Source organism: Pithys albifrons, chromosome 2, assembly GCF_047495875.1.
Source record: "Pithys albifrons albifrons isolate INPA30051 chromosome 2, PitAlb_v1, whole genome shotgun sequence".
Lineage (NCBI taxonomy): Eukaryota > Metazoa > Chordata > Aves > Passeriformes > Thamnophilidae > Pithys > Pithys albifrons.
Window position 1 is genome coordinate 53,634,965 of NC_092459.1, and position 14,893 is coordinate 53,649,857.

Consider the following 14,893-nt stretch of genomic DNA (forward strand, 5'->3'; position numbering starts at 1 on the left):
CTAATGTGCTTTTTCAAATGGGGAGAAATTTAAGCATGGGCTTACACGGTAATTGTTTGTTTTGTTTTTTTCCATTTGTGATGGGGTAGGCAGAAAGTAGCATAAAAGGGATCAAGAAACATTAAAGCTTGTTAACTTGGTGCCCAGCATAGAGAGAGAAAGGGTCTCTTATTTCCCTGAAATTTCTGACATTTTTTGTTATTTTTCTTCTCCCTGTTGCTCTTTGCTCATGAACCACAGCTCTTCTTTGCTGTGAACAATTCCCAAGGGGAACATTCCTCACTGGAGTAACTTACCCAGCTCTTTTGCTTAATTCACAGCGAGTACAGCACCCCTTGCAGAATGCATAGCAGACCCTTTGGCTGCAAGCCAGTGCTAATAGCATGTTTTCCAATAATCTAATCTCTTCAGTCACAGAGTAGAAATCAGAAAGTTAAAGGAACTGGCTTCTCAACCTGTCTCAGTCTGCCTTTGAAATCTGTGTATGGAAATGTTGTGCGAATGACTACAATAAATTGTTACCACACTAGCACCCATGATTCAGTATTTGTGCCCGTAACAATCTGATGTGTATGAAAGAACCACGTATAAAACAAGGTTTAATGTGGTGCCAGGAACAGACTCGTTCATGAAGGTTGGCATGTGCAAAAAAGCCAGGAATTTCAGCCAAAGCTGAGGACATACTGTAAACATCCATGAATTAAACACCTCAACAATCCTAAGAGATAGGTATCATCTCTCCTTTGCAGACAGGAAAAATGAAGCCCAAAGATGACAAAACCAAAATTTCTAAGTTTGGCTGTAGAAGTGAAACAGCAATCCTTTGATTGGACTCCCGAATAAATAGCTGCATTTTCAGACCTCTGACCCACCTGCGTGTTCCACCAGCATTCTGAAAAACAGGGTATAGACATAGGAATAAAGCAGGAGATCAGTTGTCTCACTGGAGGCCCTGGAAAATGTGGATGCTAATACTTGTAACTTTCCAATGCTAGAAAGGGACCATAACCAGGCAACTTTACCAACTTCCAAATCCAAGAATCCCTAACTTTCTCCAGAAGAGCATAACTCAGTGGTGCCTTTAGGGAAAGCAAAGTAACTAGACATTAGACCTATAGCTTTTATTTTCTTCCACACTGTGTACTGGACTGTGTATTTTTTTGCTTTGGGAGTGAGGAACTGGTACCATTGCAATAATTTTTTCTCATTTGTAAGATTACACAGAGCTCTGGTAGTGTACAAATTACAGGTTGATCTGGGTCCCTAGGACAGGTTGATCATTCTACCCTGGGACTGGAATTCTTCATGCATAATTTTGAGAGCTGTCACCAGGGGCATATACTTGTGGGGTACATGGGGTAGCAGTTTGCTACCTCTATGGGAGCAAAATGCCTTTACTTGCTTTATGCAACTCCAGGAGGTCAAGGAGCCAGTTAAAGATGTTTTCATACTAGGGCACAGTTCAACCTTACCTTTCACTTATTCCGTTTTGGGTTCTGCTTGTGACATTTTTTAGCACAATTTTTCTGCAGCAGCCTGGCATTTTGAGTGGTGTTGTTGTGGTCATCTCATATTGAAACCCTGTCTCATGGCAGCCCAACATGGTGCCGCAAGCCACTAGCGACTAGTCAAGCTGCCAAATATTCATCATATTGGATGCTTTAAAAATAACTGCTGTGAATTCATGTTTTTCTAATATGTAGGGGATGTTTGGTTTTCACTGAAGCCTAACTGATTGTTGGTATAACTTATATTAGGCAATTCTATTTGCAGTAATGACTTCTATTTCTATCATTTATTTTGCATCAGCTTAACTTGGTTATATTACAGCGTGACAAAACAGAACTGAACAGTCCTCTCCTCATTACTTTAGTTGTTAGAGAAATGTTCTTCAGTTGAGCACATTGCAAAGTGCCAAGGATATTTTGCAAGCTGGCTACAGCATCTGACACCTGAAAAAGCAGCTCTCTGAGGACACAAAACAGCCAATGGATCATTTCCTTGTGCAACAGCTTTGGTAGGAAGACACGTCTCACAAATTTGTACTTGCATGTGCAGAGTAAGGTTAAACGTGTCCTCAGGATGCTGCTGTGTTCCAGCCTAAATTATGTGAGTCCTACCATTGTCACTTGATAAAATAGCAAAAGTATATTTTTAGGACCATTTCTTCAGTTGTGCATAAAAAGTGTCAGATGTCACTTTGGATGTACATTGGCAGTGTTAAATAATAGACAAAACCCCCATCCTTAAAATTTATTATTAATAAATTACTCATTAATCTCTCCAGATGCTTTTGTTTTCGTTTAGGCTAAACTAGTTTTAAAGACAATTTAGAATTTTTTTTGCTGTTGTAGAGAAACATTAAAGTGGCTTCAAAACCTTTGACTTTACAGTTCTTACTATAAAATTTATTAAGACTCATAACACTATCCCTAAATATCCCTAAGATATTTAATTCTTGATTTTATATATAATTATCTAAATTTAGGCGTTTTTTTCTTCTACCTGCTATTGCGAAGACGTGGCCTCAGTTTATTTTTTACTGTAGAATTTCCTTCTTTTAAATTGAAATTCTGTATCTGATAATTCCTGATCACCTTTACAGTGTTACTATTACAATTTCAAATTAAAGCACCTTGAACAATCTTTGACAGAATAAAATTCCATTAGAACACATTACTCTTTAAAAATATAAATATTTTGTCAAAAAAACTTTTGCAAAATTTTGTCAAAATTTTTTTTCCAATAGCTGAAACCATGTATTCCCAACAAAGTGAATGAGATCATCTTTTAATTCTTGTAGAATACTTAATTTTTTGCATTGTAAGGCAATTTTTTGCATGAATCCCACTTTTAAAAGTCTTTGTGAAACAGCATTCCTGTCATCCCCTATGAGTGTGATTCTTATGTGCAGACACTGGAGCAGAGCAGAATATTTGTAAAGAACTTAAATCAACTAAACTGATTTCCCTCTTGCTGTACATCCTCTTCAGGGCAGTGTAAAGAGGCTGGAGCAGAGTGGCAGCTTTTAGCCTTAGGTTGCAAGGGAGGTGGTACCATGCAGCTCCTCTTAGCTGGAAGAACAAAGGTGAAGGTGTGCACGAGGGACCTTGCTTCATCCTGCCTTGACCCAGCAGCTGCAGGGTCTGTTTTCTACTCTGGAGGTGACAGCAAAGGGACAAACAGGGCATTTGGTCTGTGCAGCCTCCAGCTACAACAGTTCTGTACAGCCATGTGCAGTCTGCAGCTTGTCCTTTCAAATGAAGCCTGTGCATAAGCTTTCAATTAATTTAATTATCTGGAAAGTTTGATGCATCAACATTATACTGTTAATCGTATTTGGGATAACAAACATATTATTACAGATGTTACATTAAAAAAACCCCAACCAGCTAAACAAGCAGTTTTAATTAATTTTAATTCATTTTCTCTTGCAATCAACTCCTTTAATTGGCATGCAAATCCCCAGGGAAGTAAGAGGTGGTATACCGCCACAAAAAAAAAAGAAAGAACTGTATCCCTGCTTAAGCAAAAAATGGACGATAGCCTTGATTTCATCAGCAGCAGCACAATATTTCAGCTCAAATACTTTGTAGCACAGCTGTAGCTCCAAGGTAAACTGCCTGCAGTGTATCATTGCAGTGATGTCAGACGTATTACGGGTTTGGGGAAGTGAATGATGCTCGGTGTGAGCACTAAATTTCTTTCATGTGGGTCAGTGTGTGAGGCAGTGAAGCGGATTGGGAGGGAAAGGCTCAGACTTCAAAGGGAAGGCAGTGCGCAGAAGGGGTGATGAAACAAGCCCTAACTACGTGCCATTCATAGCTACTTCATAAGACAGGCACATGGAGCTGTTGAACTGAGTCAGTTTCTCAGGAATCGGATGCCTACCTTAAATCTCGCCCATCCTGTTACTTAATCGCAATCTAAACAGGCCATCCAATCAGATTGCCCTCTAAAAATTGGATAACTGTGCTCCAAATCATGGACTACCCTAACACTCATTGAGAAATTAGTGAAATCCTCACCCCTACATCTTCACAGAAGTTTTACCCTTGACTTTAGTGGGTCAGGACTTTGATCAGTGAGTCCAAGCTTACTGGTCGTGGTATCTCTTGTCTGTTTTCCATTACAGTTGAATTCAGTTTCGGATCATACTATTCATGTTCTACCCTTAAAAACCTTTGACTTCTTTTTCTTTTAGACTAGCATGAGTTCCAGTGACATGAGGGACAGATAAAAACAGTTGGATCATCACTTGCTGATGCTTGGTAGCATATGCAACACTACTGCAGCAGAGAAACAGTCACCAAAGAGAGTATTTTAATAATTTATTTTAATTTGTGTCACTGACAGATGGATGATCCAGTAAGCTGGAGAAGTTAGCCATTTTCCTTCATGAAAATTTGAGATCAGAGTTTCTCATGTTAAAAATTGTAGAATACAATTTTTATGGACCTTCCAGCACTGTGATAATCCTTAGTGTCTATACTCTGGGTTCAAATCTTGATGTAAGTCTTGAATTTATAGCGACAGGTTTCATTTCAATGTTTGCAGGCATCAGTCCAAAACAGTTCCGATGCAAACAACATACTTGAGTTTTCAGCTAGCTTCAGTATGGCATGAATTTAATCATTACACAGAAAAAAATTATTTCATTCAGTACAAACTTTTGATCAGTTCCACTTAGGAAAATACACTAAATTGAGAGGACATTAAGTAATTGACCAAAGGCACATCTGAGGACTGCCAAGGCAGTGGGCTGGCTGCTGTCTGGCTTATTAATTTTTTAACGCTGTAAACATGGTCGTAGAAAATCATAGTTTCGACATGGGATTACAGGCTTTTGCTATCTAAACCCTTCTCCCTAGTCCCCAGCATGGAAAGTAAAATCTGTTACATCCTGCTGTTCTTTCTGTGGTTTCTGAAACAAAACTTTGAGAGAAAAACTCTGGTCTCAAAAGACCCTGTGGGAAACAAGAAACTTGCAAATGCTACTGTAGTTGTGTAATGTTGACAGTATGAGCTGAGTGATCCTTATACAGCTTGGAAATGTATGAGCATCCGTGTAATATGCAGCAATAAAAGTCTCAAGTATGTTAAGAGAACAAAAAAGGGGAAGTAAATGGGGGTATGCTGGTGACAGGCTTTGCTGCCATCAGGGTGGCCTGAGCATCAATGAGCTTTGTTAGAAACACATAAGTGGTAGATGGAGCACTACAATCAAGCAGAATATCATGCAGAAAGACTGCTTATTTCAAAGAATGAGCACGTACAATATACAGGTTTTGCTTTTTTTACTTGATAGAAGAATGCATTTCGTGTAGGGGAGAGACTGGGGAGTCAAGGGACTCACAGTGATATTGACAATTTTGTTTTTAGAGTTCTGTGCATATAAACAGTGTAAAATCAGCTGGGGATCTTCATGACATCATCTTGCAGGATTAGAGTATTAATACTGTCTAAATATATGTGCATCAAATACAATTTCTTTCCAAAATTCATGCCTCCTTTTTTCTGAGCACAGATGCTTTCTTTGCAAGTAGTTTGAGTCTCACAACTGCCATGACATATTGGTTATACAACTATTAGGTTATTACTTTTTATAGATCACATATTTGCCCTTCTGTAACAGCTCTTTTTATCTAGACAATAAGAAGGAGATAATGTAATTGAGTTTTACATTTTAAGAAAAAAAATCATAATGTACAGTCTTGAAGGCTGGGTGTTTGCAAACAACTACTGCTGACTCTAAAAGCAAGATGTGTAATTGCTTACAGGATTTAAAACTTGATGTGATAAAGTATTGCATGACCTAGTCCTACCTTCAGCATCACTACCAAGGTGCTTAAAGCAATTTGTCTCAGGGTTCCTCTTTGGTTCCTTTGCTGGTTAAACTTCCTGCATCCCTGAATTTTGGTGGTGCTCCATAGTATGTGGGGGGAAAAAAGTCAATTTCCTTTCTCTCTCAGTGAAAAGAACTTTTCAGTTTATTTACAAAACTCTTTGGAATGACAAGGAGCCATTTGTGGTTGCTGTGGCTGATTTCTGTTGTGCCGAAGATGCTAGGAGACTGCACAAAACTCTGCACCCCTGGTGAGATTTTTCAGCCTGTTGATGCTCTTTTTAACTGAATTCAGGGGAAATGTGTTCTGGCTGCCAGTATACTTAATTTTCAGGATCACTCTGCCAGACATGTGTTTAATAATGATGAGGCAATCCCCAGTGAGATCTTGGCCATTTGGGCTGAGGGCCTCCTTGCTCATAAGACACCACTACAAAACAGTTATAGATACTCCCTGAGACTGTGGGACAGTCCCATACTCATGTTTCTGTTGCTTTTTAGAACTGTTGACACTTGGTGAATAAAATAGGTTGGTTTCTTTTCCATTAGATGTTAAGTGCCTCTTGAGGAGGAAAATATTCTGTCAAGCCAGGCAGATGTTTGGGTAATTTTTTTTTAGTCCTCATGGGATCTTTTTCCTTCAAAACACAGGAGGACACTTGAGGATCCTCTTTACTACATGTTTTGTACCATAGAAGACAGCAATGCGTTGAAGTAAAATCTAAGTCAGGCAAATCTCTGGAGGAGTTACCACCCTCTTAGAAAGAAATCTTCAAGTATTTGTGAAGCACAAAGAGAAACAGAAGACATTAAGGCTTTAACAGTTGATTCTTAGACTAATTTTTCCTCTTTTCCTCCTTTGTGCGTACCTCAGACTCCTGTAGATCCAGAATAGCCTGGACACAGAGTCCACATTTCCCAGCTATCACCACTGGTTCAGTTGCATTCCAGAAAACTTATGGCCAATCCAATGTAGTAATTGTCATGTATGGGTCTACCTTCCCCATAGAGCCCAACAGCTGCACCATTAGGACACTTCAAGTCTCTTGCCTCCCTATAGGTGATTTAAGGCCAAGTGATCAAGCAGAGTTTAGCCTGCAAGACTGAGCTCAGGTTTCACCTTGGCCCAGGCTGGCAATCTATTTATCAGTGATAATACAAATGTATCAAACCCATGCATACTTGCTGTCCTGGTGCTGTCCCACCACTCCTGGGCTTGGTCCTTGCTCCGTACTGCCTATTGCCTACATCTTGGTTCAGTGTCTGCCGCACCATTGTCTGTCCCACCTCTGATGCATTTCTACACAGAGAAATGCTGTCCAAGAAAGAGTCTGAGGAAATACACTGTGGTTTGCAAACTGAATTCCTTAATGACTTTCTCATTAGAAGAACTGACTGCCAAATAGTGTTTGCATTTGCCTAAAGGACACTCTGCATGATTAAGAGTAGCTCTGCTTTACATGAAGTATTGTTTTCAGGCCACCACCACAGGCAGCTGCTTCTCACTAGGCAAGAGAAAGAGAAAGGAATGCTAGTGAGCACACAGAGCAATCGAGCAACAGGAGAACCCAGGGGATATCCTGCCCCAAATCCCCACCACCACAAAGCTAGTGTCCACGCGGGTGCTGCGGAGAGGGTAAAGCTGGGTCTCGCAGCAAGGGGCAGCCCAGCTGGGAAGGCTGAATTCCAGAGCAACTCTGCTGTGAAAATATTTCCTGTGAGAATGCACAAACCAGGAGCAACAGCAGCTCTCTAGCAGGGATGGATTTCATTTGCCTAGTACATCCATTTTAAGGGGAAACTTTTAAATGGACATCACTGACTTTGGAAAGCAGTGATGAGACAGTGCACCTCAGCTGCAGCAAATGGGCAAAGAGTATTCTAACCTGAGCTTTTCCTCTGGTCTTCAGAATGTATGCCCAGCTGGATTCATCCTGCATTTTCTTAATTACATTTTTTTTTCTTTTTGATCTCATAAATTTTACTCTAAAGTGCAACAGATTGAAAAAATGTCATTGCAAAGGTTTAGAATTTATTTGCGGCGTATGGTCACAATCTAACATCTGGTCATTGGAAGTTCAAATTCAGGACCTTATCTTTAAATTTCTATTTTTTAACAGAGAGGCGACAACGCATTGTTTCCAGAGTAGGACTTTGGAAAATATTTTGAGATTTCATTTGCTAACAAAACTTAAAACTAATATCACTAATATCTGGACAAATGGCTCACACAAAAGGAGGCCTCCAAGATAAAAAGAGCTTAAAGCCAGACAGGAGAAGAAAATGCTTCAATATTTATTTAGAGTCTTCTCTAATCTTGAGTGCTTAGGTTTTATAAAAAGAAAAAATGAGGGACAGATTTTGGACCTATAGCCACCCATGAGTCTGCACATATGTAATTTGTACCACTCCTGGCTGATGTTTGTGTAAGAGATGAGAAAGAACTTGTCTGTGGGTCTCTGGGTTCCCATCACGTCCTTTGCCCATTGCTGTGCTGCATTTTCTGTGCCTGAGAGTCTACAATTTCACTGTGCTCAGAGTGTTTGAGTAGAAGAGTGCAGAGTGCTGGCTGGCTAGTGGAGTTATCTCTATAGCCCATGCATAGAATACTTTGTCCTCACTGATGTCAGTTCTGAAGGTTGTGGACAATCTTTTATATTTTATTCTCTATGTCTTTATAATGAAGTAGGTTGCCCTAAAGGCCAAATGGTTCAAGCAAGAGTATTTACAAGAGCATTTTCTTGACCTATTTGCATTGCTACAGTCCATATCTCCTGGTTCTGCAGCCAGTGCCTAACCCACGAAGTCACAGTGCCTGACTTTTTGCCAAGACACTGCACCTCTCTGCGTGCCCCTTACCACATCTAAAACTTGTGCCTAACAGGAATTGTCTGTGCTCTCCTAGTGGTTTTTCACCTGCAGACTTCCAAGTATTTCTCAAAGTGGATATACATTACTTACCCATTTCAGCTGGTGACCTAAGTACAGAAATTCGAAGAAATGCTTACACCTGGTGTACTGTGACTGAATTTCGCCTGATGGGGTTTATGTTCCCAGCTTGCTGTGGCACATCTCTTAAATTCTGAGCTCACAGTTTCTGATATGGAGGCAAAAGGGGTAAAACTTTTGGTTGCTTCCTCAGGGTTATGTTGTGCAGTTGCTGAAGGACTTGGGATGTGCAGGTACTTTGCTACAATGAGAGAGGACTAGTAAGGGCCAATTCTGTAACCAGCAGTGATAACATCCCTCCCTGTGACAGAAATACATTTTAGAGTTTACTGTGCTTCCTTCAGGAAGCCTTCAATTCCCCTTGGCCTTTGCAGGAAGGAAAGAACTGGACCCTACATTGCAGAGATCAGGCAAGCATTTGGATTTGAACCAGACAGGGAGAAGTCTGAGGTAACAACAATGAGATCTTCAGCTGCAGCTTGGAGATGCCTTATTTCAAACATGCTATCTAATTATCTAGGCACAAATATTTTTGCTTCCTCATTCGTTTTCTCCCAGGTTCAATGACAAAGGCCAGTGCTGTGCTTTTAAACAGTGCCAATTTCTGGAGCACTTGGCTGTCCCTGCTTTGATTCTTGCCTGAGCCAGAATAAAGTCTACCTAGCATTCAGAGCAAGTGCAAGGAGATACTCTTTTATTATACAGATACAGGACTCAAAGAAATGTCAGGCACAGTTGGAGACAATCAAAACAAGCACCCTTTTAATAGCTTTTAAGAGAAAAAAACCACTTACTGATTTTAAAATGTTAATTCTAACTTTTCAATGAGACTTTTAAGAATTTCCAGGAACAGGAATTTATTTTGTTTCACATATTTAGTTATAACATGATGTGAAATCAACCTTTAAATGGAGCTTGAATTGCATAGTTTATCTTATTCCTTGATCCATACCGCTAGCAATAATATCCTTCAGTTGGAACTACAAGCTTTATTTTTATTGTGTTATTTGCATGAAATGTAGCTGGAATGCATAAAAAGAGGCATAAATTGTGAAAATGGCTAGGAGTACAATTTATTTTATAGTTAATACTTCTGAAGTTAAAGGGGAGGTGGAAATTTGCCATGTAATGGATCTTAGCTATAAAGAACTATCATATTTTGATAATAAAGTATTGCCTGTGTCAGCTCACACACACAGCTTGACCTTGGAGCAGTTGCACATAATGTTTTCTCTGTCGAGAGAATCTATTCATAATGATGTGTCACAGGTGCTCACACATAATATGTTTCCCATTGAAAGTGATCATCCATATTTTATATAGAAGCTTTGATGACAAATATTTTGTACTTCAGCTGCTTTTTCATCTCACTGTCAGCCTTTATGAAGGAAAATCTCAGATAGTTTTTAAATAATGTCAACTTCTTAGATCACATTAGTATGCCTTTGAAAGTAGTTTCATAAAAGACCCACAAGACAGAGGAGAGAGAGACAAGGACACTTTCATTTATTTCACTTCAAAAGGAAAAATTATTTTCCAGGTTCTTAATTTCAAAATCAATAAGCTCTATACCTTTGGAATATTTTCAGATACAGTTATATTTATTGAGTACTCAGTATTTTAAGAGTTGAGTAAAAGTAAGTCTGATAACTGAATTTATGTTGCAACTTCTCACTGTGCAGAATGCTATTTATTCTCATAGTAGTAGTGTGTCCTCATGGTAAAAACCCTTTCCTCTAGGCTGTGCTACAAAATACGTGCCTTGGGGCACACAGAGATTTGGGTTCTTATATTCTCACTGGAATTGTACAGCAGGGCCAAAGTTCTCCTACATGTCCAGCCCCACTAAGATAAATAAGCCTCATTCCTCATTTTATTAGTGAAAAAGTGAACTTCAATTCCCTTTGAGGTTCTTCAGATTGCAGGACTTGTTATTGAAACCTCAGAGCGAGAATTGCTTTTCCCATTCATGGTACATGTCTTTTCTGCCAAGAGTGTAAGTGAACAAAGTACAGAGGTATTCCTGAAATTCCCTGCTAGGCAAACGCCCCTGAGCTGCAGACAGTGGTGGCTCTCAACATGTAAGCCATGGCTTCATATGGACTTCTGGTCTACTTCCAAAGGATCCACAGAAGGGAGTTGACAAAAGCAAGTTCATTGTGTATGCAAGCTATTTAGCAGTGTCTGCAGAACAAAATAAAACCAAAGCACTAAAATAGGCAATCAAAGCATGGCATGTGCATATTTATAGAATTGTCACTGGCCTGAGGAGAAGGCAGAACAGAAAGTAGCTAGTGTTTACAAATACAAGTTACAAATGTAAATGAGGACTGTATTTCTCCTATACATGAAATATAAGCAGATGTCTCAGGCTGAGAGATGAAAGCTTACACCTCAAAAAATGCTCGTTTTTTCATACAAGACAAGACCAAAAAAGAGGGGGCTCAGGGTCTGGAGCTACTTGGTGCTTGAATATTTTTTAGATTCAATTTATTTAAGAAAGCGACCAAGGAGGACTTAAAAGTAGGCAACAACTTCTAAAGTACAGGAAGATGCAAACTTTATTCTTTACTACTTAAAAGTAATATACTGATTAATTTGTCTACTGAAAAGATAGTCTGCAATAGCATCCTCTTTTCTACTATCCCTAAGTCCTGAAAGAATTTAAGTAGTAATAAGTTTCCTTTTCTGAAGAATCAGAACAATTCAATTGAAAGACAAATATAATCCTACCTACGCTCCCTTCCTGTGACTGGAGCATGGTAAATGCCACAGTTAAGTCTAAACATCAGGTTGTAATTGTTAGAGATTAAAAACATGCCTGAGAGAACATTCCAGGGAAAGAAGGAGGGTGAGAAGTATGGCTTTCCTGTGTCTTTTTGTTAAGGCAAATTATCATCCTCTCTTACTAGGGCATATTCCTGCACAGCAGAACTTAATCTAATGGCATTTAGTCAATGAAGGAAATTATACACTAGATTGATTTTTAATCATCCAGCTAGGAAAAGCAAGGATAAGTGCATACAAGGCAGAAAAGCCACTGAAAATAAAGAAAAATAAGTGTTCTCTAGGATGCTGCTGTGTCCCATACAATCTATCTGAAATACCATTTGCTGTTAGCTTTTTCTGCAAGATGTGAACATATCAGCTAAGCATCTCATTTTTATGCTGATGAAATAATCTCTGAAATGAAAAGTCAGGTCATAAGCAACACAAGAAAAAATGAAGGAATCTTTAAGTGTTGTCAGAGAGACGGGTGGCCCATCCTTCCAAGTACAGAGGAACCATTATTTCATGGTCTTGTCTAATGTCGTTCTCTCACAGTTTGTTTTCTTTAATGCTTGTCTTCTCAGTGCATCCTAACGTGAGCCAGGGTTGCCAAGGAGGGTGTGCTACATGTTCTGACTACAACGGATGCCTGTCATGTAAGCCCAGGCTCTTTTTTGTTCTGGAGAGGATTGGCATGAAACAGATTGGAGTATGTCTTTCCTCGTGTCCAAGTGGATACTATGGGACACGGTACCCCGACATTAATAAGTGTGCAAGTAAGTGTTGGGGAAAGGGGAATTGCATGGATTTGTTTGTTCTCTGTTGAATACTTTGTTCTATTAGGAGTCAAGTCAACAGTGAAGCAGATGGACAGGTCATATTTTTATAGTTCAGTTCTTAAAGTAGTGCAGTAAATATTAACCTGAGCAAGAAGTTAAGGTGAAATATCACAAAATGGCCTAAAGCTCAGGGATCCCAGTTCTGCATGAATGACCTGCCTAGAACCCACATGATGGCCTCTTCCTCTACAGCTCTGTGTGAAAAGGAAGTACTGGTGGGCACCAGACATTGCCCTCCAGCAGCAAGAGAACAGTGGCAGTGCTGAAGAGCAAGCAGGAACCCAGGAATGCTAAATCTTGGTGGCTGAAGCCATTTAACCCACTGCCCTTATCCACCTGACCCCTGAGACAGGGAGAGAAGATGGCAGGTGACATTCTTTGGAGATATGGTTTGCCATGGTCTCTTTATAGCTCGTCTCACAGTCAGCATAGTCTTTTAAATACCTTTTAAATGCGTTTCAGCCTGATTTGGGGGAAGTTACTGACTCACGTTGTCTCCGGGATGGGGGACAGAGAAACCAACTCTATTCCTTACTGCTCAGGCAACATTTTGACCCCACTACGGATTTTGAACCATAAATGAACTGGAAAAGATCGCAATGTCCTCCCCACTCCTCTTTTTGTTGTTGAATTCACTGTTTTTAATCCCACAGGTGATATAAAAACATAAGAGCGACGGCCAAGAAACTCTCCCAGTTTTTACCTGGTAATAAAAGTTATTTAATGAATGGACCCCAGAGTAAAGTCTTACAGAGTAACTTGACACTGTAAAGTATTTGCTCACTTTTTAGCAGTGTGTGGCCTTGCATATCAGACATGAGCTGTGCCATACATAAGGTTTTATGCATTTGTCTTAAAAATTTCTGGGAACTGGGAAATATATCAGTAATGCAAATTTGGGTAGTCATATAGAGAATACATGAAATACTACAGGATAGCCAAATGAACATCAGGGAGCCATTTGAAGAAAAAAAAGAAAGATATGTTGATTCAAAGCAGTCCTAAGCAGATTCTAAATTCTAGCTTATTTTTATTTCTCCTGGATGAGTGGAGATAGATAGTGTGGAGCTGACCTGGCGCTTGTGCCCCTATGCTTTGTCAGTGTAGGGCAGGAGCAGTAGATTGTTATTCTCATGTGCTGTGCTCTGTCTGCCATTTGCATGGGTCTCCAAGAAGGTTAGCAGCGTGAGGCTGTTCACTATCAGGCCATCCTTTTTAAATCCTCACCCATGCCAAGGTCACTTGTGGCTGGCCTCACCGTGTGTACAGGCCATGAAGAAGATCTAAATATAATTAGCTTCCTTTCAAGATTGACATTGCTAGAATTGTGTGATCCTGGTATATGTGACAGAGTCCATGCTATTTCACGGCAAAGAGCAACCACATTGCTATTTACTGTTTGCGTTTCAGAATGTAAAGCTGACTGTGACACCTGCTTCACCAGAAACTTCTGCACAAAGTGTAAAAGTGGGTTTTACTTATACAGTGGAAAGTGCCTTGAAAAGTGTCCTGATGGGCTGGAAGCCAACAACCACACAATGGAGTGTACTAGCATTGGTAAGTCCAGTCCCCACATGTCCTTCCTGGTTTTCTCACAAGGGATGGGGAGTCTAAGGAAGGTTTGATCAGATACAACACCAGGGAAGTGCAACTTAAAATTAAAATGTTCTGCATAACAAGATGTATTCTCCCACACAAAATACTCAAGGTATTGCCCAAAACTGCCACTTCACAAGAGGTACAAACTTGGTTATGGCCCACAAACACAGTCTTGATGCTAGGGGCAATTATGCCACAGGAACCCAGCCTGTTTGGTCTGTCCTGAGGCAGAATGACATACATCTCTTATTTGCTTTGTTACAGTGTTGTGCAGAACCACTAACATCAAAGGTTCAAAAACTCTGAATCAGACACCATACATAGTTGTAAGATTAAAAATACTCATGGCTTTGCTTTAGCTCCCTCTTACTACCTGAGCCTTCAAAGTATGCATGAGACAACATTTTGAAGCTTACCTTCACAAAGGTGAAGGTTAGAAACTAAAATATTAAGGAAACACACTCCTCTCCAAAAGAACCCAATCCTCAAAATGGTATATGTGCATAATCACCTGAGCCCAGAAAATGAGGATGAAAATAAAACACCAAATAGGGTGGCACTGACACTGAAGTAGTGAGATTGATGCCACTGTGACTCATTGGCTGTGGAAAAGAAACCTGCTTTTGTGTCTACAGCCTCTGACTCACAAACTCCAATTATTCACGCGGGGCAGTTTCAGAGGTCACCATGCCTAACTGTCTGCTCCATCGCTCTGCCACCCCTCCAGCTGAAAGAAGACCGAGTGATGTATTTGCCTCTAGGCTGCTCCAGTTAGCATCTCCTGCCGTGGACACGCCAAAGCTGCAGCAGGGTACAGCTTATTTTAGTACACTAGCTGTGGACTGTGGTGCAAGCAGTAACCTCTTCAGCCACCAGAAACCAGGGAGCACTT

General features: G+C 40.1%; 1 protein-coding gene across 1 annotated transcript in view; it reads left to right on the forward strand.

Annotated features, from left to right (window-relative positions):
• The window catches only part of RSPO3 (R-spondin 3), a 60,927-nt gene that overhangs the window by 20,624 nt on the left and 25,410 nt on the right, over positions 1-14,893 (forward strand). The window contains exons 2-3 of the mRNA XM_071547904.1: positions 12,148-12,339; positions 13,813-13,959. Coding sequence (XP_071404005.1) covers positions 12,148-12,339; positions 13,813-13,959 — 339 coding nt within the window. The remainder of the gene's footprint in view (positions 1-12,147; positions 12,340-13,812; positions 13,960-14,893) is intronic.